General features: G+C 46.1%; 1 protein-coding gene across 3 annotated transcripts; it reads left to right on the top strand.

The window, feature by feature from the left end:
* The first annotated feature begins 44 nt into the window (after positions 1 to 44).
* On the top strand, positions 45 to 27,961 carry LOC118690546 (cystathionine beta-synthase-like protein). 3 transcript variants are annotated; one of them, XM_036389325.2, is made up of 17 exons: positions 45 to 154; positions 7,064 to 7,196; positions 8,104 to 8,315; positions 9,140 to 9,246; positions 10,007 to 10,141; positions 13,120 to 13,199; positions 13,637 to 13,771; positions 14,294 to 14,363; positions 16,429 to 16,520; positions 16,855 to 16,980; positions 18,115 to 18,199; positions 18,361 to 18,466; positions 19,206 to 19,280; positions 19,982 to 20,116; positions 21,219 to 21,327; positions 23,784 to 23,868; positions 25,199 to 27,961. In XM_036389325.2, the coding sequence occupies exons 2-17, from the start codon at positions 7,155 to 7,157 to the stop codon at positions 25,306 to 25,308; spliced, it is 1,704 nt and encodes a 567-aa protein (XP_036245218.1). In that variant the 5' UTR covers positions 45 to 154; positions 7,064 to 7,154; the 3' UTR covers positions 25,309 to 27,961. The 3 variants fall into 3 exon arrangements, 2 of the variants coding, with proteins under 2 accessions (XP_036245218.1, XP_036245227.1); XM_036389334.2 differs by lacking the exon at positions 45 to 154 and adding an exon at positions 5,076 to 5,655; XR_004980871.2 differs by lacking the exon at positions 25,199 to 27,961 and having other exon boundaries at positions 19,982 to 20,093.
* The last annotated feature ends 31 nt before the right edge of the window (positions 27,962 to 27,992 follow it).

Raw genomic sequence — 27,992 nt, 5'->3', positions numbered from 1 at the left:
CTCGGCTCGCGGGCTCCTCTTAAACTCCGCGCATCTTCCGCACCTTCATCTTCCTCTTCCTCCTCATCACCATCATCCTCCTCATCCTCCTCACAGGCTCCATCCCCGCCGTGCCCACAGCGGCGGTGTCCTGGGCAGGGTCCGGATCGCGCGGGTGAGGTGGCGGCCGGAGCGGAGGGCAGGGCAGGGCAGGGCGGGTCCGGCGCATCCCGGTGGCCGCAGGTTGCATCATCCGCGGGAGCGGGATCGGGGGGGCGAGAGCCGGGGGTGGCCGTGCCTCTCATCCCGGAGGGGATGGATGGGGCATGGAGGGCTGCAGCGGAGTGCGCGCAGAGGCTGTGGATGCTCCCTGGGGGAGGATATTCCAGAACCGTCTGGATGCCATGCCGTGCCATGTGCTCCGGGACGGCTCTGCTGGAACAGAGCGCTCGGACCAGGTGCAGCACTGTGGTCCCTTCCATCCTGAACCATCTGTGGTTCTGTGCTGCTTTTCTCTTTCGGTTTTGCAGCGGAGGAAGAGGCAGCTGCGGGCGAGGGGAGCCCCAGAGCCGCCCCGGGCGGTGCTGGCTCCGCTGCGGGGGCCCGGGACGGTGCCAGGGAGCGCCTCCTCCGAGCCCGGAGCAGAGATGGGCTCTCTGCTCTTCCTGCAGGCTCTCAGGATGACTTTGTGCCTTTTGGGTCTCCCTCGGGGTTTGGCACCTGGTCTTGGCTCGCTGCCCATTGTTCTCGTGGGTGCCATGAGGTTCTCCCGCAAGGTGTCTTTGGCGAGTCTGGCTGGACCATGAACCTTATTTTTTTCATTTAATTTCATATATTGCCCCTCCCCAGCTGGGAGGGATCTGAACTTGGCTAGGACCCGAGGGAGCTGTTCAGCAGCAGTCATTTGGTCATCCATATTTATCTATAATATACCGAGAAAACTTTCCCTTCCCAATATATTAATAACGCTCCCGGTGTCTCGGAGCAGCTGTAACTTGTAAGACGAGTGATTCTTCTGCTTCTGGTTGAGTATCCAGTCTGCCGTGTATCTCTGTGCTCCCAGAGCCTCTGGCCACGGAGGTTTTGGAGTGCTGGGCCCCGTTCCAGCGGGGTTGCTCACTCTGCTCACCCTTGCCAGGGCTTTGTTTGCTGGTCTGAGGTGGTTCCGCAACGCTTGCGCTGTGGAGAGGCGGAAAAACACCGAGCGTGGAGGCAGGGGAACGTGGGGATCCTGTGTGGGAGAGGAAAGGTCTTCCTGGGGAGCTGGGACCTGCTCAGAGCCTGCTGCTTCTCTCCTGGTTAGATCACCACCGATGAAGTGGGGTCTGGGTTCCACTGTGGTCTAGGGGCATTTGCACTGAGCATCCTTCTCCAGAGCAGCTGGCGGCCCTTGGTGCCCTGCCGTGCCCTGTGTGTGTTACCCAGCTTCCCTGAAGAGGAAGAGGAGGTTAGAAGCAGAGCCTGCTGCTAACAAGGTGGTGGCAGCCAGGGGCAGGAGTGACCCATGTCCTGCAGTGTGCAGGCTCAGGGACTGAGCTGGCACTGGCAGCAGGGCAGCCTGCCAGGGTGGCTGGCATGGGCTGGCCCCTGGCTGCTGGCCTGGGCATCCTGCTCAAAACACAGGAGCCAGGCACACAGCAGTGCTGTGCTCTGGGGATCCTGCTCAAAACACAGGAGCCAGGCACACAGCAGTGCTGTGCCCTGGGGATCCTGCTCAAAACACAGGAACCAGGCACACAGCAGTGCTGTGCTCTGGGGATCCTGCTCAAAACACAGGAGCCAGGCACACAGCAGTGCTGTGCTCTGGGGATCCTGCTCAAAACACAGGAGCCAGGCACACAGCAGTGCTGTGCCCTGGGGATCCTGCTCAAAACACAGGAACCAGGCACACAGCAGTGCTGTGCTCTGGGGATCCTGCTCAAAACACAGGAGCCAGGCACACAGCAGTGTGAGCCTTGCCCATGAAGCTTTCTGGATCTCATCCCTCTGTCCCACTCCCCTTTGTAACTTAGCTTGAAGTGGTTTTGTAAATTCTCTTTCTGATTAATTCTGCTAATCCTGCTAAAAGCACAGGAGCCAGGCACACACAGCAGTGCTGTGCTCTGGGGATCCTGCTAAAAGCACAGGAGCCAGGCACACACAGCAGTGCCCTGCTCCTGGCTGCCCTGGAGATCCTGCTAAAAGCTCCACAGAGTGATGGCAGCTGGTTTTTCCCACCTAATATGCATCAGCCAGAAGCTGCCTTCCTGCCCAGGTCTCTGCCAGCCTCTATCAGAGATCCCTGGGCCAGCAAAAGCTGTGGAGCCTTGCAGGAGGCAGCACAGTGCTGGGGAAGGGGTGCTGTGCTTCTGCCTGTCTTACAGAGCTGGCCAAAAACTGAGAGCAGCTCCCTCTTTTTGTCCTGCTGGACAGCTTGCTTAATTTCTGAGCATGGAGTCCTCCTGTCCCTGAGCTTGGTGGGCTGGGCAGATCAAGAGCACTGCTGCAGTGCTGGTCCAGCTCTGTGTGCTCAGGAGGGGGAACTTAGAAGGGAGGAAATGCTGAAAGCTTCTGACTGCAGCAGGTAAAAACACAGACAAAGCATGCTCCAGTCTTTTCTCAGATGCTGCTGTGCTCCTGAGACATCAGGAGAGTTATCACATGAGTCCAGGCAGGGTGAGCTCAGGAGATGGAGCTGTCAGACACCTGTGTGAGGGCTGCAGGCACAGCTTCACTTCTCTGGGGGCACAGCAAACTGAACACTCCCCTCTCCTCCCTGGCTGGTTTCTAGAATAACAATTGCCACAGCAGTGGAAGTTGCTTTGCTGCCAGAGTTTGATCTTTGCAGTGTTACAGAGGTGAGGGCATTAAAGAGCTGCCCCTTTCCTTCCAGAAAGTTCTGAGTGTGCCAGTCTGGCTTTCGAACAGTGATCATCAAGAGGATGTGCATGTTCTCACCTGCTCTGTAGGAGAAAATGGAAATAAGACTTGGGGTTCTTGAAGGATCTCTTCCTAGAGCCAGATGTTAACTCGGGTTGCTTCAGGTCACTTGATACCTCCTGGCACAGGGCAGGGATGGCTGCTCCTGAGGACGTGACAAGGACACACACACACAGACTCACAGAGACACCAGAGCAGCAAAACAACCCAAATGTTTGCCTTTCTCCTTAATCTGTATTGAAAAGTATTTTTACAAAGTAAAAATTCTCCAGAGAAGAAATCCATTTTGATTTAAGTGAAATGTACATCTTTAAGTCTGTAGTTAGAAAACATGGCTATTTAGCCTGACTGCAAAAGCCTAAACTCAGAGAAACTGCTGCTTCAGTGACAGACAGAAATAAAAAAGAAGAAACAAAAAGTGATAAAAAGAAACAGAAAGACAGCTGTGAGAGCAAGTCAACCTGACCTAAGAATTCTTTCTGATAAAGAAGAACTAGCAGCAAATGTCACGCAAAATTCGTAAAGATGAATATGTATGAACCTGTTGGGAAGTTGTATGCATATGGATTTGAGAAGAGGATAAAAAAATCCTAAAGTTCCCAGAAGTACGGATGTCTTTTAAAGAGAGTAATCTCCACATGCTCCAGTGCTGTAATGAACACACCAGCTTTACAACTGTCACAAAGTTGAAGAGTTTTCAGTTATCCCCACAAAACATGTTCCAGCTGTGCTGTTTCCAAAGGCTGGATGGGTGCTGCTGCATCTGGGTCCCTACAAAGACACCCTGTGGTGCTCAGGCTGAGCAGAACAACTGTTCTGCAGTGCTTTATTTGTGCCTGCTAAGCATCAAGTTTCCCTTTCTCAGGTGCAGCAGAGAGAGGGATGAGACACAGGAATTCTGTATCCCATCCCAGCCTGAGCAGCATTTCCCTGGGATTCAGCTCTTACACCTGCCTCACATCCCTGCTTCATCCCTGCTCCAGGCCAGGCTCAGCTCGTTTGCTGTTGCTCAGGGGATGTTTGAACAGTGCAGTGCATTAGTGCTGAGAGCCATGGAAACTGCAGCTCCTGACTCACCTGGGCACTGAGTTCAGCTCAGGATTCATTTCACTCACTGGCCCTCAGTCCTGTTCTCGAGGAGCTGAGAAATGATTTAGGTCTTGGCTTCCCTGTGGAGATGGACCCAGGGGTGTGAGCCTTGCCCATGAGGCCTTCTGGATCTCATCCCTCTGTCCCACTCCTCTTTATGACTTAGATTTAAGTGGTTTTGTAAATTCTCTTTCTGATTTTTTTTTTCTTTTTTTTTGCCTTGTGTGATCTTGGAACACAAGCCCTGTGAGGAACGTTTGAAGGAGCTGGGCTTGTTTAGCCTGGAGAAGAGGAGGCTTAGGGGTGACCTTATTGCTCTCTACACCCAAAAGAATAATAAAGCACTGGGATGCTCTTCCCAGGGAGGTGGTAGAATCACCATCTCTGGATGTGTTTTACAAAAGCCCATCCATGGCACTGGGTGCTATAGCCTGGTTGAGGTGTTAGGGCATGGGTTGGACTCGATGATCTCAGAGGTCTCTTCCAGCCTCATTCATTATTCTGTGACTCTGTGATCTGCAGATACAATAATGGCAGGAGCTATCAGGCTTTTCTAGTTGGACTCTACCCACACCCCCAGCTGGCTATGGGAGTGTTCCCCTTTAGAGGAAAATTAAATTCAGACTGACAGATTCTTTTTGCTAAAGATGGGCAGCTCTTCCTGCAGCTCATCTCCCTTGGCCTCTGCTGAGCAGTGTTCAGCTACAGAAGCAGAGTTGCCATCCTTCTCTCCTGCTTCTCCAGAAAATAAAATGCTGTTTTGGGCCTGTAGGGAGGATCAGGGTGGGGCTTTGGATGTCCCAGACCACGTCTGACCCCATTTTGCTGAGGTGGTGTCACCTAGGGCTGTAAGAAATTATTTATGTTGCTTAAGGTTTGTGTTTGGTGACAGGGTTTTTAGCTTTTTGTCTCTCTCCTTTATTTTTGTTCAGAGTTGAAGCCCTGTTATTGAAGCTTTGATCAAACAACAAGTATTGCCATTATGAAGATATGAGAGAATCTCACAGCTTATTTGAGGGCAATAAATACAGCTTTTTCTCAGTTTCTGCTGTTCAAGAAGTAATGGGAGTTGCTGTTAGTAAATTATTAATTTTTTTTTGCTTTACAATAAAGGCAATGAGATGCTATTGCTTTGCCCAGTCCAAAAGGCAGCTTTTTGAGAGCCACATTAATTTCTTTCCTGCCATCAATACAAAGAACAAATACTGTAAACCTCTTAATTTTTGTTTTTTACTGCAATGAATTTCTCCCTCTTTCATCTCAGTTTTTGGACACTCTTGAAAGACACTGAGAGCTGGTGTTTTAAAGCTTTTAAAGGTTTTGTGCTCTTATTTTATGATAACTTGGAAGCAGAACAAAATTTTCAGTATCCTGTTTCTAAACATTTGCTGCTTTTCTCCTGTATTTTGAAATTGTTTGACCCTTTGGCAGCAAGGCCCATTTTTAGCTGGACTTTGTCAATATTGTCAGTGTTACCTGTGGCACAGGCACTCACTCTCTGTGTCCAGTGTTTCATGCCAACCTTGAAAAAATCCTCCAGTATTTTTCCTTTCCCAAAAAAACCCCAGTGATACTCTGGACTGTGAACCAGAGTATCCTAGAAGGAGAAATGAGGGCTGGGTTTCACTCTGGAGCTGGGACTAAGCTGATTGCTGGTGGCAAAGACAGGTTGGTGTTGTATTTTGTGTATTTATGGCATCTTTGCTTTTTTAGACTGGTGTCTCTCATTCTAACCCTGGTTAGTAGTCTATGGCAGGTTATAATCCATCTATAACAGATTATAATCCATCTATAACAGGTTATAATCCATCTATAACAGGTTATAATCCATTTTGGCTCTTGGGCATGTATTAACCCGATTAAATAGAATTGTATCATTTTGGTGGCATGGAAATCTTTTTGTTGAAGGAAAATTATTTCAAGTCTTAGTCTGGAAAGTTGATCTTTTCAGAGGTTTTTTGTTTTGTGGGGTTTTTTTGTTTGTTTGTTTGTTTGGGGTTTTTTTGGGGTTTTTTGGGTTTTTTGTTTTTGTTTTTGTTTTTTTTTTTGTTGTTGTTGTTTCGTTTTGGTTGGTTTGTGGGGTTTTGTGGGGTTTTTTTTGGGTTTATTTTTGGGGGTTTTTTTGTCCCCTAGAGGAGAGCAGTTTAAATGCTTTAAGCATTGCAGTGGTTAGTGGCCTGTGTTAACTTACAGGATCAAATACTGAATTTCACTGATGCTGTGGTCCAGATTTTTTTTCCAGTTTTCTCAACTCTGTGAGATCTTAAATATGTGTTTGTGTGCATCTGCCAGGAGGATGAAGCCAGGGACCATTTCCAGCACAATTAAGTAATGGAAAGAGCTGAACCTTCCTGCAAAACAGTGATGAGAAAACAAATATCAGGGGGAAGAAAACACTTCATGCTACCCAAGATTTCAGCCAGATTTTTGTCTGTATTTGACAGGAAGCAGCCAGGCTCTGTGAACAAGTGGTAGGAGAAATGCACTCACTATTTTGTATTTACTAATTTCTGGAGCTAAAAGCATGAAGTGTTTACTGTGTGTATTTTATGCAGCACCACTGAAGCTGTGCATGCAATACTCATTAATTTTGGGTAGGAACTCGTGAGATTTTGCTCTCCTCGAGGGTGGAGAGGCCTCTGTTCCTGGATAAATCCTTTTCCAAAGTTGTGTACAGGGCCTTTTGGGGACAGCACCACGAAGAACTGTACTGAACAAACTGTGTTTCCTGTGAACTGAAGTATTTCCTGTTACTTTTTGTGGCTTTCAAGCTCCTGGAGTTGCAGAAGGTCTGATAAAAGATGTTTTGTGCTTGCTGTGGAGGACAGGGCAGAGGGAAGATTTAGTAATGCAGGAGGGACAGGGTCGGGGCACCCTCCATAAATCCTGCACAATTTCTCTGCTTCATGATTTATTTTTAATCCTGTTTATAGAAGTCATCTTCGCTTTTTTTTTTTTGCAGCTTCTTTTTTTTTTTTTTTTTCCCTATGAAAAAGATTTGTGTGTTTTGCCCCTGTGAGAGAGTTTCCTGATTGTTTGGTCTTTTTTTTTTCCTTTTAACTTGTATGATCTGCAGATCTTGGAAGAGGATTCCAGTCCTGTGACCCACAGCAGTTCTTCTCCTGAAGAAAATCCAGTTTTCTGTGCCACCACCCCCACCAAAAACCATGGAGAAGTTTGTATCAGAAAAGCCAGTTCCTGTCTCTAAGGTACTCACAGCTCTTTGGGGAATACTTGTTTCTTAATCAGGCTAAGCAATATTTCTTACCAAGACAATTAATTTATTTACCTGTATATATGTATGTGTAAAAAATATTGCCTAAATTATCTGGTTTGTTCCTTACTTGTTATATCTAAAGGCTGGGTTTCCAAAATGTTGTTTCAGAATCATAAAATGTGTTGAAATAAAAGAGTTACTGAAGCAGAGGCCCAAGAGAGCTCTGGAAAGTTCTGGATTTCTCTGCCCCACCCCATTCAAGGGATTAATAAATAAAAATAAATAAAGTAAACTGAAGGGATTAATGCTGGGAGTATTGGAGTGAAAGTTCAGGCTGAACAAGGGGAGAAATTTCCATTTTTATAATTTTTTTCCATTTTTCTCTTTGGCTGGAGAACTTTCCAGGGAAGGGGCAAGGCCAGGAGGTTTCAAGGCCAGGTTGGACAGGGCTCTGAGCTGGAGGAAGGAGCTGCTGAGACCTTTCTGGAAGAGTTCTCTGTGACCACTCAGCCATGCAGAGTCCTCTGGCACAGTTTTCTAATTAGTAACCAAGCAGCCTCACTTTGTTCCAGTCTGCTTGGAATGGGGAGGTTTTTATTTTTTAGTTCAGAGAGCTTTTGGTGTGGGTGGGGAGTCTCCCATGAGAATAGCCCTGGGTTTTTTGTGTCTGTGGAGGCTGGTTACAGTGAGCCATGTGTGCTTGAATTATCTTTGTGTAGAGCACTGTGGTGAGCCTTTGCTCCCAAACTTGCAATGCAGGTTCTGGTGTTGGTGATAAGGATTTGGCAAATGATGCTGGAACACTTTCCCATCCTCACAGCACTCTGGATCAACATCAACTCCTTTTTTTTTTCCTTCTTTTTTTTCTTTCCTTTTCTTTTCCTTCCCCCTCCTCCAAGAATGAAATCCCTACTCTTCCTTCCCAGAAGAAGCCAGAAACCAACTCATGCCCTCATGCACCTGCCAAGAATTTTGTGTCTGGTGGGGTGGGCACTGAGAACTGCAAGGCTAATGAGAAGGAGAGGCAGTGGATCCGCCCTGACACACCCAGCAAATGCACCTGGAAGCTTGGGAAGCCCCTCTCTGCCTCCCCCCATCATCATGCCACCCTGTAAGTGTTACCTTGTTTGCTGATTTTCAGCACAAACCCAGCTCTGATTAATCCATGTTTTGGATCAAGGACTTGGGGCTGTGAGTTTGTATCCAGTGGATATTCCTTTGAACTAAAATAGCTAAAATAACCAGCTTGATAGAGGGTGTGGTGGTACCAGTTGTGGGTTTCTCTGGGTCTGGATTGAAGGCACTTGAGATGGTGTTTCATGTTCAGACTCAGGTGTTTATTATTTCTTATCAGTAAAACAGTCTCACTGCTGTGAGTTCTGCAGCTTTTCATCAGAAGGCACAAAATGGCAACAATCTCTTGGTACAAGGACTTTTAAGACTAAACTATCCAATGAAGAACTGACACCTGGATTATTTTCCCTTTTAACCCAATAACTGATCCCAAAGAGCTGCAATGGGGACTTTTCTGCCCAATTACAAAATGCCACCCAAACCCATGGAGAAGAAGGAAGAAGAAGCATGAAGAAGAAACCCAGGACAACACCCTGTGCCCTCCATCTTGCTTCCATCCACAACATACTAAAAACCCCAAAACCCAAATTTCTCAGCAAGTGATGCACCTACATTGCTCTCTATAATCTATTTCACACTTTTGTGGATTCCAGTCTATCTTGAAGTCTGGGAAACTTTCTCCATGAATGAGGGTCAGAGTCAGTGCTGCCCTGGGGGTCAGGGCACCCCAGAGCAGACAGAGAAATATTCCTGGTGCCCTGGAATATTCTCCACAAAAGGAGAAATAAAAAGCAATAAATGCTGTGTGGTTGTTGTGTGACCCCTCTGTGAATGCACTGACTTTGTTTGTGTTTGTACCAGGCCAGAGCCTCCGAAGATCCTGCCCAGCATCCTGAATAAAGTTGGCAATACACCTTTGGTGCGGATCAACAAGATTGGGAAGCACTTTGGGCTCAAGTGTGAACTCTGTGAGTTGCTGCAGGCAGAGAACAAACTAGAAACACTGGTTCAGAAACTTGGGTAGCTTGGGTTAGTAATGTCATATCACCTGGGCTCAGGAGTGCAGGTGATTGGCAGGAAATGGTGAGGAAAAATTCCTGGTTTTCCCTGGTAGATTTTCTGGGTTTTAGGATTTCGTAATCCAAAACATCTTTCAGTTTGTACCTCATGAGAACAATTTGTGCAGCTTTTCCATTTCTGTAGAAAACACAAAAATGTTTTTCATAGAAAATAATTTTTTGAATTTAAAGAAGTTGTGTGAAGTTTTTGACTGATTCTCCTGTTCAGAGTATTCATCAGTGTGTGCAAAATGCGGCTCTGCAGTTACCACTAAAGATCACTGGAAATGATTAAAGGGGTGAAATGGTCAGTGGATGTTTTTTTGTGTTTGGTTGGGTTTTTAACCCAGCCAATACTGTATATTAATACTGTAGATATTAGGAGGCTCTGATCAGAGTGCTGAAAGTTGCTGAAGGGATTAATGCTGGGAGTTCTGGAGTGATGGGAGAGAAACTTCACTTTGATCAGAACATTTTTGGCTGGAGAACTTACCAGGAAAGGGGAAGGAGCAAAGAAGGCGAGGGGAAAGGGGCAAGAGCAGGGTTTGAGGCCAGGTTGGATGGGGCTTGGAGCAACCTGTTCTGGTGGAAGGTGTGGGTGCCCAGGGCAGGGTGAGGAGCTGGATGAGCTCTGGAATGCCTTGCAGCCCTGCTGGTTGTGTGTTTGCAGTGGCCAAGTGTGAGTACTTCAACGCGGGGGGCAGCGTGAAGGACCGCATCAGCCTCAGGATGGTGGAGGATGCTGAGAGAGCTGGGATCCTGAAGCCTGGAGACACCATCATTGAGCCAACCTCTGGGAACACAGGTAGGGCATGGAGAGGCTGGGGAAAGTGTGGGGGAAGTGCTGTGGTGGCTTTCCTGGAAAAGGAAGGTTTGAGATCACAGCCTGTGCAGGGAGGGAAGGGAATCTCTTCTGCCTGCCTGGTGCAGGGAGCAGTGCCTCTCCCACCTCACAGCAGGAACAATTCTGAACTGTCCTCTGCTGACCAGAGCAGGTGGGAAGGAGTTCTGCTAAACTGCAGAGCCTCTTTGATTTAAAGAAAGTAAGTGCTAGGCCAGACTCACAAAAGTCTCGGGAATTCAAGTCTGACTGAAATTATTGTGGAAAAAAGCACCCATAGGGCTGGTGTTGATGCCTTGGGAAGGCTGACCTAGAACAGAGGCTGGACAGAGCTAAAGAATAAAGCAGGGATTTATGAAAAGGCCTCCATGGATGCACCTTGGGCAGCACAAGAGCCCAGCCAGGGCTGCACCCAAGAGGAACCAAAATGGCCCCAAAATGCACGGCCGGGCACGGGGTCTCTCCCTGGGATCAGTTCTGCTCCATTTGCATCTTGCAGTTCATTGTCCCATTCCAGCTTTAGCCCCTGCAGTCCCACCCTGCTTGTTTTTCTCTCTCCAGCCCACGGGGTTTGTGCTCTGGGGCTGAGATTTGGATCATTTGTCCTTGGTGCCCAGCTGGAGCAGGAACTGTTTTGTCTCCCTGCTCTGTGCACAGAGCTCACCATCCCATAATATGAAGTTCAGAACCACACGCTAAAGCAGCACAGAACCTGAAAAATACAAAAGCTCAAAACTGAGTGAATCTGGATCTTCCCCTCTTTCAGTTGGGGAAGTCCATGGTTCCTCTGTCAGGTTTGAGGAGCAGCCCTTTCCATGCTGGTGCAGGGGAAATGGGAGAGGAGCTGCATCCTTACAGCACTGCCTGACACAGCCCCTGCACACCTGGATTGTCAGCAGATTCCACCTGGGCCCACATTTCCTCCTTGGAGGCCTGGAGGAAGGAACAATCCCCTTAGGTCAGAGCATGGACGATCTGAGCAGTCTGGAGTTAACCCTGGGCTCCTGTGTCAAAGCTGTTGTCATTGTGTTAAGCTGCTCTACTCATGGGGACTCAAACACACCTGGAATATTCCCCCTGGAGTCAGATATAAAATTAATAATATAGTGAAATAGGAATAGTTAAGTGTCTAATACACTGCCTCCTCTGAGGAGTTCATGGGGTGAGCCACAGCTGCCCTCCTGCCTGCTGTGCTCAGGAGAGGAGCCTGGTCCTGCTCCTGAACTCTTCTCTGCACTTCCACCCACGGCTGCTCCCTGACAGAGCAGGCAGGTTTGTTCTGATGTGACTGGAGGGGATGAGCTGATCTGTGAGCAGCTCCCCAGCTGCAGCAGGAAACTGGGAAGTCACATCTGTTGGCTCAGGAGCTGCTCTGGGACTAATTCTGGGGACATTCAGGGCATTCTGGGGACATTCAGGGCAGCTGAAGCCTTGGTGAGTGTGGCTGTAGCTCCTGCCTGAACCATGGCCTGGAGTGGAAAATATCCTTATGTGTTGCATTCCTCCAGTATCCAAGGTCCTACCGTGACATCTCTCTCTCTGGGTCAGTACCTGATAAATGATTCTACTTGCCACAGAATCCAGAAAGGCAGAACTGAAGGAGATACTGGGCAATTACTTCAGAAAGCTTTTTTTTTTTTTTTTTTTTGGTCACATAAGAGCAAAGAGCAGGGTGCACAGTAACCTGAGAGAATTGGTTTTTGCTCTCTACTGCTCAGAACTACTGGGTATGTTAAATGTGAGAGCTAATGTGTTATATTTTTATCTTCTCTGCATCCCAGTTCTCCCTCAGCCAAAGTCCTGTTTTGATGTTTTTCTGCATTTCCAGGTCAGTAGCAGAAGGTACAAAGTATTAGAGTTCAGGTCTCAAAATCCTCTCTTCATCACAGACCATAAGGAAGATATTGATGACTTCTCTTCAGCCTTTGGCTTTAATGAAGCTGCTGCTGTCTTATTTATTTGTGTATTGCTCATCCATATTTATCTGTAACATACTGAGAAAACTTTTCCTTCCCAATATATTAAACACCACTTGAGTTGTTTGAGGTGTGGGTTATGCTTCTCTTATAGGAACAGTTAAAGATGATTAAGGTGGGGGATTTTTTTCTCCCACACAAAACCAGAGGCAGCTTTGAACATGCAGGTCTCTGTGTAGGGTGAGCTGCATGTGCTGGTGCCCAGAGGAGCAGGGGAGCTGCAGCCTGACCCCTCACACCTCTCAGCCAACCTGATCAGCTCAGGCTGTCCAGCAGGGAGGTGATCTGATAGCAGGTGTGAGATCTGATAGCAGGTGTGAGCAGAGGGGTGATCTGCTACAGGTGTGAGCCTCTCTTCCCCAGGGACAGCTCTGCTGAGCTCAGCCCTTCAGGTGAGCAGGCAGGAGTCAGGCTGGAGGTGGAGATGTTCAGAGTGGAAATGAGATGTCTGTCTCCAGCAGCCAGGGTGCTTCACTGTGGTGGCAAGCTGACACAGTGTGTTAGAACCTCCATCACCATCTAAATAATATTGTTTTTATACAGGGCTTAGTTTCAGCACATTGCAAATAGGGATTTATGCAGCAGTGAGTCAATAGAGGCTCTGCAGACCTTTTGGCAGAATCAAAGTGATTTCTCCCATCTCCTCCAGCTTAAAGCACATTCCTTTCCCAAATTACTTGTGGAAGAATTAAGTGGGTGAGAGAGGAGGAAGGTGATGTGCATGAGGCCAAGCCAGCAGTTTGCACAAGCCAAGCTCCCCCACCCTTGGCTAAACTTTCTCCGGGCTGTGAACCTCAAACAAGGATCGGCCCCTGTAAACCCCACCGGCAGAAACATTCCCTCTGCCACCCCTCTGGAGGCTCTCTGGTGGAAATGGTGGAAGGCAGGGCGTGCCAGAGCTGGCCCTGTGTGTTCTGTGCCCTGCTGCTGCTCACTGAGTGCTCTGTGTGCCTTTGTTGCTTGCAGGGATCGGGCTGGCCCTGGCGGCGGCAGTGAAGGGTTACCGCTGCATCATCGTCATGCCAGAGAAAATGAGCATGGAGAAGGTCAGAGCTGCTTCTGCTTGCAAGAATTTAAACATAAACATGTCTGCACTTGCCTGCTCCTGCTGCAGATCAGTGCTGGGCCTTCAGTAACAAAGGGGCAGGCTCTTGGCCAGGGAAAACTCTGCTGAGGCGCTGTTGCCAGTGCCCGGAGAAATCCAGGCTGGCTGGCCATGGATGGGAAATGTCTTTAGGGCCCATCCCCACAGCACTGCCACTTTGAAAACTCCCATAATTGTTTTAAATAGAGACAACCTGAGGTTTGCCTGGCACACTGAAGGGGTTACCTGTGCCCCAGGTGAGCTGTGCCTTGCTGAGCGGAGGGTGAAGGGAGACAGTGCTGAAGCTTTGAATATCCTGCAAATATTCTGGCCTTGGGGGGGTGAAGGGAGCCTGTTGAGGGTGTTTTGGGGTTTTGTGACCACCTTTATTTGCTGCAGGTGGATGTCCTGAGAGCTCTGGGTGCTGAGATTGTGAGGACCCCAACTACAGCCAGATTTGATTCTCCTGAATCTCACGTGGGAGTGGCCTGGAGGTTGAAGAATGAAATCCCCAATGCACACATCCTGGACCAGGTGAGAGCCAGGGTGTCAGAGGTGCAGGTGCAGCATGGAGGAGGCTCTGGGGTGTTCTGGGTTGTCTGTTCAACACTCTCCATGTGTCTCTGGAGGAGAAGATGCCCCAGATCTGGAGCGGGAGCTGAGCAGTCACCACGCTGTAGGAAAGGAAGTTTTTACAGTCACTAGAGAGCAGCAATGAGCTGGTGTTTGCCAGAACTACAACACTCAGGGTGTCTGTTTCCAGTGAGCTGGCAATGCTGTGAGGAAGAATGGACCCAGGGGTCATATTGCTAGGAGTGCTGTCCCACAGACAGGACTGATTTCACATGGAGGGTGCTGGCACCTTAGCACTGCGCTTAAATTAGGTCACTTAGGAGGCCTAGTTCCAGATAATACACAATGAAACATTCTGCAGAGAGCATTTTTTAGGTGTTGTGGGGTTTGGGGATTGTTTGAAATGTTTCTGAACTCGCTCAAAATGTGATTTTTGTACTTTTGATCTGCCTTTTCGTACTTGTGATGTGCCTTTGAATTTAGTACCGCAATGCCAGCAACCCCCTGACCCACTACGACACCACAGCTGAGGAGATCCTGCAGCAGTGTGATGGTAGGTCTGCTCTACTGCTGAACCCTTCCCAGAGCCCTTGGCTCTTATGTGCCTGGAGAATGAGCCCTCAGATGAGAAAAGCACATGGATTGTGATGAAGCAAACCCCATACGTGTGCTGTGTGCCATTAGAGAGTTACCTTGTTTCAGTGGTTGTGGTATTTTCTGGGACCCCCAAGGAAGGAAGGAAGGAATGATGAACCTGACTCCCATGTTATTAGAAAGCTAATTTATTACTTTATGATCTATATTATATTCTATTCTATAATATATTTATATATCTATATAATATATATTCTTTAATATTATATATTAATATAATAAATGTATATATATAATATATAATAGATATACATATATTATATTAAAGAATACTAAACTATACTGAAGAATATAGAAAGGATACAGACAGAAGGCTAAAAAGTTAATAATGAAAACTTGTGACTCTCTCCAGAGCCCTGACACGGCTTGGCCCCACTTGGCCATTGAGTCAAAACAATTCTCAGCAGAAACCAATGAAACAATGTCCAGACACATTCCAAAGGAGCAAAATGCAGGACAGGCAAATCAGATCATTATTGTTTTCATTTTTCTCTGAGGCTTCTCAGCTTCCCAGGGGAAGAATCCTGGGCAAAGGGATTTTTCAGAAGATATGACAGTGATAAGTGGTCATAGTAATGATTTTTTTTTTCCATTAAAGAAGAATTCTTTGTTTTTTAGACTTCTCTGCCTGTGATCAGGTGGAGAAAGCAGTGGTGTGTAAGTTACCTTAAACCCCCCCCCCGCCATAGGTAGACTGGTATGGAATAGGGTCAGTCTTTGATCACAAATACAGAAATAAGTGTTTTAACATTCCCAGAGCAAGTACTCCAATACACTGGAAGCATCTTCACCTAGGAGTGCAGATGTGGTCTCCATAGTGTGCTCCTCAGGAGCACAGGCTGCTCTGTGTCACAGCTGTCACCAGCAGCACCCTCTGGCTCTCAGGGCTCTCTCCAGAGCTGGCTCTGGGCAGCTGAGCCCCAGCAAGGGCTGAGCTGAGACAGCAGAGCTTCAGCTGGGCTTGTTCTCAGCTCAGGAGCTGCTTTGGGAGCTGTTGGAGACATTCCCTGTGATGCTGCAGCATGTGGGCATTTCCATAGTGCACAGAAGGGGATCATAGGAAGGCTCCAGACCTGCCTTATTAAACAGTGCAGTTTCTGATTGGACCTTCTGATAAGAAAATCAGCAATTAAATTAATTTCACACAAAGGTGAAGACCACGTGGAAGGTTCTCCTCTGGCTGTTCAGAGGATTTGCCTTGTCTTTCTGTAACAAACTTTGAGTTAAACTGAGTACACTTTTACAAGCTGCCATCCCACAAACTGAGAGTCCAGATGAGTTCCAGATTAGGCTTCAGATTTAGGCTTCTTGTTTTCTATTTACTTCCCCTTACAGCCCAGGCACTATTCAGTTACCCCTGCTTGCTGGGGTGTTATTCTTTTGGCTGCTAAGCAATTTATTTTGTTTGTGAATTGGTGACCTTTTAAAAATCCTTTTTTTTTTTTAATTAACAAAGCTGTCATGTGGATGCACCAGAGAAGCTGTAGGTGGTGACACAGGGATGAACTATCATATCCACACTCACTCTGAGTGCTAGTGACCAAAATGGCCTTTTCCACATGAAAATGAGGGAGTAGTTGTGTTAACACTTCTCTTGTCCTGCTCTTGGCACTCACTCAGTTAATTAACAAACATAATGGGCTGCTCAGTTTAACTCAGAGAATGAGTTATGTGTATCAGCAGATACAGGAACAGGAAAACTGCAGCTGTCAGCTCTGTGGGCCACATCCAGCTGTGTCCAAAGTGCCACAGATTGGTGCCATGCCAGGCCTCTGGGTGGACATTTCAAAACCCTTGTTGGAGAAAATGATGATTGAGCAATGCAGTTTCAAGGCAAAGAGTCCTACCCTGCCCTTTTCAGCCACTTTGTGCATTTTTATTGAGGAAAGTCCATCCTTAGGAGTGAGCTTTCAATCCATCCTTCTACTGGAGATTTCACCCTTCTCTCCCACACCCTTAAACAGGAAAGGTGGACATGGTGGTGGCCACGGCTGGCACAGGAGGGACCATCACTGGCATCTCCAGGAAGCTGAAGGAGAAGTGTCCAGGCTGCAAAGTAAGTGAGAACCCCACTGCTTTTGGCTTTAGCATCTCCTCAAACTGCTCCCCTTGGCACATCCCACTCCTTGTGAGGCTCTCTGTGGGAAGCTCTTGGGTGTTCTCAGTTAAAAGGTGGCTCTGGCTGCAGAGAGGGTTTCAGAGTGTCTAAAATCATCATGCTCTGGTCCCACTGGTGACCAGAGCTCAGGTTTGGCTCAGCAGATGAACACTGACACTCAGATCACTCCTTGGAGTGCCTGGGCTGCCTGTGTGCCACCAGCAGCTGTGACAAGGCCAGTGCTCTCCAAAGCTATGTGTCTTGGTGGCCTGAGTGGAAACTGCTTCTCCAGATTATAGGTGTGGATCCTGAAGGCTCCATCCTTGCTGAACCAGAAGAACTGAACAAGACTGACAAGACAATGTATGAAGTGGAAGGAATTGGATATGATTTTGTCCCCACAGTGTTGGATAGATCTGTAAGTCACATTGCTGGGTTTACTGCCCTTTGCCCTCTGCTGGGATGCAGGACTGAGGTTAAAGGCAGAGGAAAACTTGGGGAAGTGTTTCTTCAAGCTGAAATGGAAGGGCTAGCAGCCAGAACTATTCCTGTTCTTTCCATCAGCATAAAAAGCCCTTGAAAGGCTTCTGGCCACATTAGTTTTACAATTCTAGGTCAAAATGCTGTGAGTAGATAACATTTTCCTACAACACACACTTAGTTTCATGCTTAAAAAAACCCCATAACACATCAAAAAAAAAAAAACAGTCATGAAACACACACAATAAAAATAAAACTGTTGAGTTTGTGAGGGTCCCCAGGACGAGGTGAGAGATGAGGAATTGAGAATCTGACTCCATGTTCTCAGAAGGCTGATTTATTATTTTATGGTATTATATTATATTAAAATGCTATAGTAAAACTATACTAAAGAAAGAGAAGGATACAGACAGAAGGCTTAACAAGAATGAATAATAAAAACTTGTGACTGAGTCTTCAGAGTTTGGCACAGCTGATGGTGATTGCTCATGAAGTAAAAACAATTCACAGGAAACCAATCAAACATGCACCTGTTGGTAAATAATGTTCAAACCACATTCCAAAGCAGCAAACACAGGAGCAGCAATCAGATAATTATTATTTGCATTTTTCTCTGAGGCTTCTCAGCTTCCCAGGAAAAGAAATCCTGGTGAAGGGATTTTTCAGAAAATATGACAGTGACATAAAACAGACACACAGCAAAGAACACCAACTTACCAATCACAAAAAAACCCACAAAGCAACAAAACCAAACCTTCCAGCAGAGCATCCCAGCCCCTCCTGGACAAAGGGGTTAAGACTGTCCTGAGCAGAGCCTGTGTCCCTGGGATGCCTTCCAGGAGGGGAGGAAGCTGATGCTGTCTGAGGCCACTCTCACAGAAGGGTTCCAGTAAGGAGCCTTTTGTGCTGATGTGTTCATTTTACCTTGGCATTTGGAGGAGGATGGAAACCCCAGGCTCAGTAGGGCAGCTGTTCCCTCAAAGAGCCAGGGCTGAATCCACCCTGGTGGTGCAGTTCCCCTGTCCCTCCCCAGTTAAACAGAGCCTTGTTTCTGTCTCCTGCCCCTGCCCAGACAGTGGACCAGTGGTACAAGAGCAATGATGAGGAGTCCTTTGCCCTGGCACGGATGATGATCCGCGAGGAGGGGCTGCTGTGTGGTAAGAGCAGGCAGGAGCCCTCTGCCTTCCTCTGATGCACATCAGAGACCTCCTCCCACTTCACATCTTGTCCTCCTCTCTCTGGGCTCCTCTGTTCTGTCTGCTCCTCGCCTCTGATGGGTCCCATGAGGGGGTTTGATGGTTTTGCCCCTGTTCTGCAGGGGGCAGCTCGGGCAGTGCCATGTCTGTGGCTGTGAAGGCAGCCAAGGAGCTGAAGGAGGGTCAGCGCTGCGTTGTCATCTGCCCTGACTCCATCAGGAACTACATGTAAGGACCTGCTGCTCTTCTTCTCTGGGGGAGGGATGAGGGAGTCCCTCAGACCTTGGAACACCCAGTTATCCCAGCAAGGAATGTCTTGGGGGCACAAGTTCTGAGCTGTCTAAAAGGGGTCTGGCAGGGAGGGTCTTTCCCCCTTTAAATGTGAGCTCTGACTTCAGTAGATCATCATCACTGGTTAGCATTTCTCACAGCAAAGGCCTTGCTTTCACTGTGTTATTTGTGGGGATCACTGGTTATCCCACTCCTGGAACGGTTCCTGTGCCCACAGCAGGGTCCAGCAGTCCTGCAGCAGCAGCAGCCACACTCAGGGTGAGTTTGCAGGTGGAAATGCCAGGGCTTTGAGCTGTGCTGAGAAGTTTTTCTCCAATCACATTGAAACATAACCCAAAACATGATATTTTTAGCTGAGTTTCCTCACCCATGTTACATCCAGCTCAATATTAGACAAACAGAAGCTGCAGACAAAACAGATCTCCATTCCAGGCTGTGTCTCTGTGGTATTGCAAGGGGCTGATGCAGTTGGAGCTTTGTTTCCTGTGGGATTCCCTTTTGTCCCCATGAATATTTCTTCTCCATGTCCCTGCCAGCCAAGCTTGGATGGCCAATGATGTCCAGTTTCCAATTCTGCTTTATCTGTTGGTGGCAGTGAGCTGTGAACAGCTGTCTCTGTTTGCTGTCAGATGTTCAAGCCCTGCTAATGAGTTTTTCACTTCCTGGTGCTCTGCAGGTCCAAGTTCTTGAGTGACAAATGGATGATTCAGAAAGGGTTCATGAAAGAAGAAGACCTTGGCAACAAACCCTGGTAAGCCAGTCACATCCATCTGGATTTCCATCAGTCTGTTCAATCCAGTTTATGGCAGCTGCTAATTTAAAGCTCATTTCAATTTACACTTCTTTGATTTAGCTGATCTTCCATGCTATTGTCTTGTGCAGCTGTTAATCAAATTTGCTTTAATTAGTTGACATCTTTCCTTGAGTTGTATGACAGCAGCAGAGAATTTGGTACTTAATGATTGGGGTTTTTTTAGCAAAAAGTGTTATATCTGGAATTTTAAAAAAGGAAATATACAAAGAATCCTTCCAAAATCAGAGTTCTTGAGTGCAAAGCACTGCAAGTCTACATAGCTAGAAGGGAATCTTCCCTTGTTGTTGTCTATAATAACTGTAAAAAAAGATAGATCTTTGAGTAGGAGTGCAAAATTTTCTGTGTGAGAGATAAATAAAGAAATTGAGGAGATCAGTGCTCTCTACTGACTATCTGTAATCACAGAAAGCAGATGAAATGAGGAAAAGGGTTTGATTTTCAAGCCATCTCACACTTTAGACTTTCTGATGCTGGGAATAACACCTGAGAGCCCTGAAGCTTTATTGACTCTGGCTGAATCCTGACTCTCCCTTGCAGCCTTTGTCATTCCTGTGCTGCTGGAGGCCACTGGGCACCAAAGGGCTGGTTCTGTGTTCTCCATAAAACTTGCATGGGATTGTTTTTCACTCCATCCCCAGGTGGTGGAACATCAGCATTCAGGAGCTGAGCCTCTCTGCCCCCCTGACTGTGCTTCCAACTGTTACCTGTGCCAAGACTGTGGAAATCCTCCGGGAGAAGGGATTCGACCAGGTACCAGTTGTTGATGAATCTGGGTATGTGCACATCTATCACTCTTCATCCATTTCTATCACTCCCCTCACCAGGTCCTCAGGGATGTCTTTTAAATGCTTGCTGGAAATAAAATGTCTTCTCACCCATCCTTTTTCATTTATTAACACAGTTCAGAAATGTTGCCTTGAACACACCAGTGCTGGGCTTTGTGTTTTCATGCCAGGATTGTCCTGCCCTTCACATTATTCTAATGATTATTATTAACGATATATTATTTTATGATATTGTATTATATTAAAGAATGCTATACTAAAACTATACTATAGAAAGAGAAGGATACAGACAGAAGGCTTAACAAGAATGAATAATAAAAACTCGTGACTGACTCCTCAGAGTCTGACACAGCTGATGGTGATTGGTCATTAAGTAAAAACAATTCACAGGAATTGCTTTTACTTACTCATTGTGTCTCTGCAGGATAATTTAATTTCTTTTAATAATACCAGTTTAACTTAAAGAAAGCAAAAATTCCTGTTTAAAACAACCAACCCCAAACATGCCCACGTCTATCAGAGCTTTCTTCAGCACACTGTGTTACAGTGCAGGGCTGCAGTGACCCCCATAAACCAGGGTTTTCCAGCAAGCTGGAATGTTCCTTATCACCCTCAGCCCTCCTGCAGACAGGCTGAGTATTGAGGAGTTGCTCAATTGTGCTGACCTGAAGGATGAATTCTCGTAGATCCTCACAGGGAGAAGGGAAATGACCCCAAGTGGGGTGAGCTTGTCTCTGGCTGTCACACGTTTCAAAAGGACAGATGGGAGTGTGAAAAAATGAAGTAGTTTGTGCTTTCCAAAAGCTCTCTGAGATTGCAGGCAGCTCTCTCCAGCTGCAAGGAGCAGAGCTGAAAAGGTCCTGGTGCTCAGAAGGACCTGCAGCACCTTCTGCCTTGTGTGTGTCTCCAGCACCTTTGAGAGCTATCTGTTTCCTGCAGACACACAGAATCCAAGTGTGCCATCAATAATGCTGCATTATTACCATGAAATAGCTGACTCCTCCAGGCTGGCTGGGAGTGGATGCTTTTTTTTACAGGAGCACCCAAAGCTTTTGTGTTGTTTATCCCTGTCCTGTCTTTCCTTCCCCAGGGTCATCCTGGGCATGGTTACCCTGGGTAACATGCTTTCCTCACTGCTGGCTGGAAAAGTTAAGCCTTCTGATGAAGTCAGAAAAGTCATCTACAAGCAATTTCAACAGGTAGGCAGGTGTATTCTGCAGCTCCTGGTTGCAATACTAGAGTAGGTGTGCTAACACTGCACAGGCTGGGTGAGGTACACCTGGGGCCAAGCCAGCAGCTGTTACTGAGCACAGAATTTCCTTTTAAAAGCATGGAATGCTTGACTTAGTTTCCACCAGGATTTAAGTTCCAGCACTGTTCCAAAGTGGGTTGAGGGCTGTGTTCTGGAAGTGTGTTTAATGCTTCTGTTCAACCTGTGAACCACCCGAAGGGTGCTGGTTCTTTATGGACAAATGTGAATTTATTTTTTCCTCCCCAGACAGATAATCCAGCATCATGGGGACATGTGGTGGGTAACACAACTGCCTGGTTCATGTTCTGCCTCCCTTGGACATCTCAAGAGTTTCTGGGGCTGGTGGTGTGGGGTGGTTTCTGGGGCTTCTCTGGTGCTGGCTGCATCAGCCAATTCTCTGCACTTCTGAGGTTGTGGCTCTTGCCATGGGCAGCTCAAAGGCTTCTTTAGTAAAGAACAGCTTAACCACTTATTTTCCCTTTATTTCTGATATTTTCTTGGTGGAGGCTGGAAGGGGAGTGACACAAGCTGTGGTACTGCTGACATGTTAACTAAAAATGGTTATTTTCCATTTGAATTGATGGGTTAATGGAGGAACATGGTGGAATGCACATAACCTCAGAAGTATTGTGGATTTTGCTTCTCTTGCCACTTTATTCAAGCTGATTTGGCTTGTTTATGAGTGAAATTGGGATTTCCTTGTCACCAAAAATCACTTCTGGTATCCTACATGGCTGCATCAAGTAAGAGGCTAAGCCTGCAAACCAGGGTAAAAGTACATTTTGGGAAGGATGGGTGTTTTGGCTTTTTTAGGTTGTTTAGAGAGGTTGAGGATTTCCCATCCCTCTTCAAGGCCAGGCTGGATGGGGCTCTGAGCACTGTAAGATAGTGGGAGGTGTCCCTGCCCATGGCAGAGGAGCTGGATGATCCTAAAGGTCCCTTCCACCCCAAACCATTCTGTGATTTTATAACATGGGCAGCCTGCTTTGGTAGGATCACCTCATTATTATATGATAATTCTTAGAATGGAAGCAGAATGGTTAGAGCTTTTTTTGAAAGTCCCTGGTACAATTTCAAATCAGGGGATTTGAAATACCAGTCACAGGATAATTTTCCAACCCAAACAAGTGCTAGTGGAGAGAGGAGCCATCCTTGTGCAGTCAGATGTTAGTTCCAGGGGTTTGGCTTCCCAGTCACGTGTAGTGTAGTACTTACTGCCTAGAGACCCAGTAAACTTAAAAACAAAGCCTAAATGTGGGAAAACCCGTGGGCAAAATGTTTAAGAAGGTTGAACAAGCAGGTGAAAACTCTGTGGGGGTTCTGTTAGATTTCCACTGAGCATCTCCAGGCATTTTTATGCCTTCATGGCTGTCCCAGTGCTGCCAAGGGGCTGCTTGTCCTGGTTCTCTGTAGCCTGCCCAGTCCCTGAAGACAGATTTGGGACTGATGGGTGAATCTGTGGCAGATTTCCCACCTCCTTCCTTTCCTGGCCCCCAAGTTTAGGGATTGGTTCCTGTAGCAGGTCTCTTAAACACAGGCTGCTGGGAATCCTCTGACTCCACTCTGTGCTCCAGTGCAGCCCAGCTGTTCATGCTGTGGCATTTATTTCTCACAGAGAGGCTTTTTGAACCTGCAGTGCAAAACTCTTCTTTGCTGTGAGTTCCTTTAGTAAAAGGATGTCAGATGGGGCATGCTGGGGAGAGTCACCTGCTTAATGGAGCTGCTGCTTCATCTCTTAAGTCATGTTTGAACAGTTTTAGGCATTTTTTTAAATGATTGCAGCAGGTGATTGCTGAAGTGTTTTGGAAATATCTTTATTTTTTCCAGAGTTGACACAGGTGGTTTCTTGTTCAGTCTTAGCAAAGTTGAGCTTCACAAAGAAAATGAATTATTAAATCTCAGTTCCTTGATTTGCACCCAAATCCTGTGTTAGCTGAGCAATCTTTCACCCTTGGTTTTGGTTTTGGCTTGTTTGGGCTTTTCTGCCTTTGCAGATCATATTCACTTCCACAATGATTTTCAGCCTGATTCATTCACTTTTTCAATCTTTTTAAAATAAAATCACCAAATATAGACTTTTATGGTCACTTCTTTTGTTGAGAGACATGGAACACTTAACCTTCTTTGATTGCTAGCATTTTTCAGATCTTCATTAAATTCATTATGTTTACAGAACCAGAAGGCATAACTTCATGTAGTGCTTAGTGCTTTTTGGAAATTAGAAAGAAAGAAAACTGATCCTTTAAGTTGGCCTTGATTTGTTGGTGTCTTCTAGTGCTTCAGGTGGGAGCAGAACACAAATGCTGATGTGTTGATTTTAGTTCTGTACAAAGTGTATGGGGATTATTGACTGCTAAACATAGAAAGCACTGTTTTATTCAAGTTCTGTAATTCTCTCCTCAGATTAACCTGAAAGACAACTTGGGGAAACTCTCTCACATCCTGGAAATAGACCACTTTGCTCTGGTGGTTCATGAACAAATTCAATGTGAGTACAAAGTGCTGCACCTTGTGAGGGCAAATCTTTGAGTGGCAACAAGAAGCAAGTGAGAGTGTTAATTATAAAGTGAGCTCTGAAGAAGCAAAATCCTCATTTTGTGTCTAAATTTGTGCTACTGAGCCTAATTTCCACCCCTGGAGGTGTTCAAGGCCAGGCTGGATGGGGCTTGGAGCAACCTGGGAGAGTGGAAGGTGCCTCTGCCTGTGGCAGGGGTGGAACAAGATGATTTTAAAGTCCCTTCCAACCCAAACCATTCTAGGATTAGTAAGACTAAATAAATCTTCAAATCTCAGGTATATCACTCTTATATGGGAATAATATTTTGTCCTGTTTAATCTTCCTAATAGCAGACAACTTTGCAAACTTACAAACACTGAGAAATGAGACTGAAAACACTGAGACACTGAGACTGAAGACAATATTAAGTTGTGCCAAATAAATTTGTCTTTAGCTTCTGAATTATAACTGGAAAAAGAAAAGCCATCAAATTTGGGGTTGTTCCTGATAATCTCCATAAGGATGTGCTCTTGGTTCTGAGTTGACCATTTCTAAACCTGGAGTCTTACTGGAAGCTTGCAGTGAAACAGAGATTGAGTTAAAAAAAAAAGCCCAGGACAGTCCAGCTGACTGGAAAAACTGAGAATAGAAGTAGATTAAACATCTCAGTACAGGCAGACTTCAGGAATTGGAATTTAGACAATTGATAAAGGGCAGGAGGTTGTGTGGCCATTTGGTTCCCAAGTCCCAAGATAATGACAAAGTCAGTTGAACTTGTGCTCTCAATGCAGCAAAGATTAAATGGTTAGTACATTTTTCGGATATAAATGGGGTATTGTGGTTTTTATATTGATTCTGTGGTTGACAGGGATGCAGGAAGATGGTTGTGTCACATTTCCTCCTCAAAATGTGGCTCCACTGGGCCATTCAAGTGGCCCCTGGTTCCAGTGGGGTAATGCCACTTGCAGCTGTTTCAAGTAATTAAGGTTTGAGGAAAATACACTTTATAATTAACAAGAGGGCCTGGTTGGAATTTTTGTGTCAAGAACAATAAATCCACTGGATCCTTATCCTTCCTTCCATAAAGTTCCAGTGTCCCTTTTGATGAGGGGCCTTTCTGAGCTGAAAATCCTTGTCACTGCTCTGTGACTCTTGGCCAAAGGTGCTTTTTGTGTTCCCCCTCTGTGTGCCAGGGCCACCCAACATCTCCAGGCTGGTGGAGCTGAGATGGCTCATCCCCCCATTTCACAAACACTAAAACCAAGCAGGAGGGGGTGTGTTTGTGCCTCCTGGAGCCAGAATTCCCTTTTTTCCCCTGCAGATCACACGGATGGCTCCTCCAGCAAGCGGCAGATGGTGTTTGGCATCGTGACAGCCATCGACCTCCTGAACTTCGTCACCGCGCGCGAGAGGGAGAGGAAATCCAACTGAAGGCAGCAGCAGCCTGGGGCCTCCTCAGCAGCATCCTGCAGCCTCAAACAAACAATCAGGTTCATGTCTTAAGTAGAATGGATTTTTTTTTTTTCCTTTTTTTTTTTCCTTTATTTTTTTTTTAATTCTGAAAATAAGCAGTTTGCCATCCTGCTGTCAGCTACCCTACCAATGTGTCCTGCTGTATTGCCCAGCTTCTGGGATATTGTTTCTTAATCAGGCTAAGCAATATTTCTTATCAAGACAATTTATTTTTTTACCTATATATATATATATATATGTATGTGTAAAAAATATTGCCTAAATTAAGTGGTTTGTTCCTTACTCATTATGTCTAAAGGCTGGCTTTCCAAAGTGTTGTTTCAGAATCATAAAATGTGTTGAAATAAAGAGTTACTGAAGCAGAGGCCCAAGAGAGCTCTGGAAAGTTCTGGATTCTTCCCCCCCCCTGTTTAAAGATGTTAAGTTAGATATTACCTGTGTGGAGACAAAATTGGGACTGAGGCATGGGGAGAAGAAAGGAGAGTTTCCCTTTTCGTGGCATCACTGTAAAACAAGAAAAAAACCTCAGGGCTGAAGCTGAGGCTTGCTCTGCTCTGAGGAAAAGCTGGTTTGAGTAGAAGCATGGCAGTGAAGTGACAAACATCAGCCAGTGACTGTTTCACACAGTGCACCAGCTTTCCCTGCCATGACAGACCTGTTTTTTTCCCCAATGTATCCTGATAAGTAAGCACAAGTAAGGAAAGATTTAAAAGGTAAGATGAAGCATATTGCCTGCAGATTTTTTTAAAATCATGCTGTTTCATCAGTTACCTTCCTCTTCCTCCCCATTTATCTCAGAGTGCCTTTTCTGTGCCTGTTTCAGGAGAGCCAAAGATAATCTGTCAGGAGCTGTGAACTCTTCCAAGTCCTGTTCAGGTGCTCCTATCCTGTAGTGCCTTATTCCAGGAGAAAAGCTCTGCATTGGCTACCCCTTCAGATTAGGGCTATTGCTGAAGGCAAGTGACCCATCCTTACCTTAAACTGTGGTTTGCCATTAAATTCATACACTTCTTTAAGATTTAAGACAGCTTTTCCCAAGGCTTTGGGAAAAAAATTACTATAAATCTAAAAATGTACAAATTCAATAGTAATTGAAAGTTTCTAAAGAGTGATGAATTTCTTTCTGCCATTGTAGATGTCACTGCTGCTAGATTTTGGCATTACTTGGAATATTTACTTTACTGGCTTTTATCTGATTTTTTTTCCCATTTTCCATCTGACCTTTGCTGACAGCAGCAGGGAGGGAGGTGCTTGAGTAGCTGAGGTTTGTCCATTTCCCTTGTCAAACCTGACCTGACTGAATTCAGCAAGAAATATGAAAATGGTAGAAGGAGGTTCCCAAAGGCTGCTTTTCAGAGCAGCACAAGAGGGGAGTTAAAGGTGGGGCAGCAAATTAGTAATTTATAAAAAAGTATAAAGATTTGAATCTGTTTTTCTGGTTCACTGTTCATACATTAATCCCTGTAGTGCCATGGAAACTGGCAGTATTGTGGAGTGAGGCACAAGGGGTGTTAGAAATGGTGGGGAACAGGGGATGGGAGTCTAGACCATCCCAAGTAAGCCAAAGGATCCAGAGAAATTCACCTTCTCACCCTGGGGTTTGCTAAGAACAGGAGCTGTCTCCTCTGCACTGGCACAGGGAGGAGAAAGCTTTTCTTACTCCCCATGGTGATTCCAGAGGAACTGGGTAAATAAATGGAATTACTGCACAACCGAAAAACTTTCCAGAGCTCTTTCCCATGGCAGGGGTGAAGGCAGCAAAGAGAAAGGGACAGGGAATCCAGCAGGGCTGAAGTTCCTCTGCTAAAGCTTCTGAATGTGATGCTTTTTTGCATGTCTGAAAACCTCATTGCTGGCCTGGTCCTGGTTAGTTGTGGTAGGGCTGATTAAAACTGGGCTTATCTTTGTTTCAAGTGCTCTGAAGACCAAGAAAGACACTGCAGTTTGTTCAGTCTTTTACCTGAAATTGAAGGCCAGAGCCTGAACAGACCTGTATCTTTTTTTCCTGAAGTGAGTGCCTGCATCTTCTGTTTACCTTTGCTGCTTTTGCAAGCACTGACTAAACCTGAAAACTATTTTGCACATGGATATTTTTATGCAACAATTTATGCTGTATTTGTCACTCTAAGAGATTATCAGTCCTAAAGTTGGCTCTGCAAAAATATTTCTTATTTTCTGACCTGAAGACAGCTGTTCAGTAAAATCTGTACAATATTTTGCAAGCAGTTACCAGCCAATGACTTAAGGTTCATTTTCACATTGTCGTGTCCAATGTTATTTCCCATGTCTTGTACAAGCTGGGGCTGATTCCAGAGCTCTGGCTAGCAGTGGTTCCTCTGAGCAGCCAGACCAATCTCATCTGCCCACCAAGCTCATTTCTGAAAACTTCTGTTTGCTATAAATCTCACACGAGGCTGACTGTCAGGAGTTTCCTGACATTGCCCCTGTCATCCAACAGCTTTTCTTACTGTGCACTGTCGACTAAGGGAAAGGGAAGACTCCTTATGCTTCAAGGAGCTGGGAAAAATCACCACTATGAGCTGTATTTATTGCACAGATGTTCACAAATGTACCATACAAAAAGTTTAATAAAAGCTGTTTGATTGCAGAATGGCTCTAGGTTGTTTGTTTGTTTGTTTTTA

The sequence above is a fragment of the Molothrus ater genome, chromosome 2 (genome assembly GCF_012460135.2).
Source record: "Molothrus ater isolate BHLD 08-10-18 breed brown headed cowbird chromosome 2, BPBGC_Mater_1.1, whole genome shotgun sequence".
Classification (NCBI taxonomy): domain Eukaryota; kingdom Metazoa; phylum Chordata; class Aves; order Passeriformes; family Icteridae; genus Molothrus; species Molothrus ater.
This window is presented reverse-complemented; position numbering and strand designations above follow the sequence as displayed.

Excerpts from the sequence above, each read along its gene's own strand:
- LOC118690546 (XM_036389325.2), top strand. The coding sequence starts at position 7,155 with ATGGAGAAGTTTGTATCAGAAAAGCCAGTTCCTGTCTCTAAG. Across the intron at positions 8,316-9,139 it reads CCCCATCATCATGCCACCCT|GCCAGAGCCTCCGAAGATCC; the intron begins GTAAGTGTTACC and ends TGTTTGTACCAG. Across the intron at positions 16,521-16,854 it reads AGAAGTGTCCAGGCTGCAAA|ATTATAGGTGTGGATCCTGA; the intron begins GTAAGTGAGAAC and ends CTGCTTCTCCAG.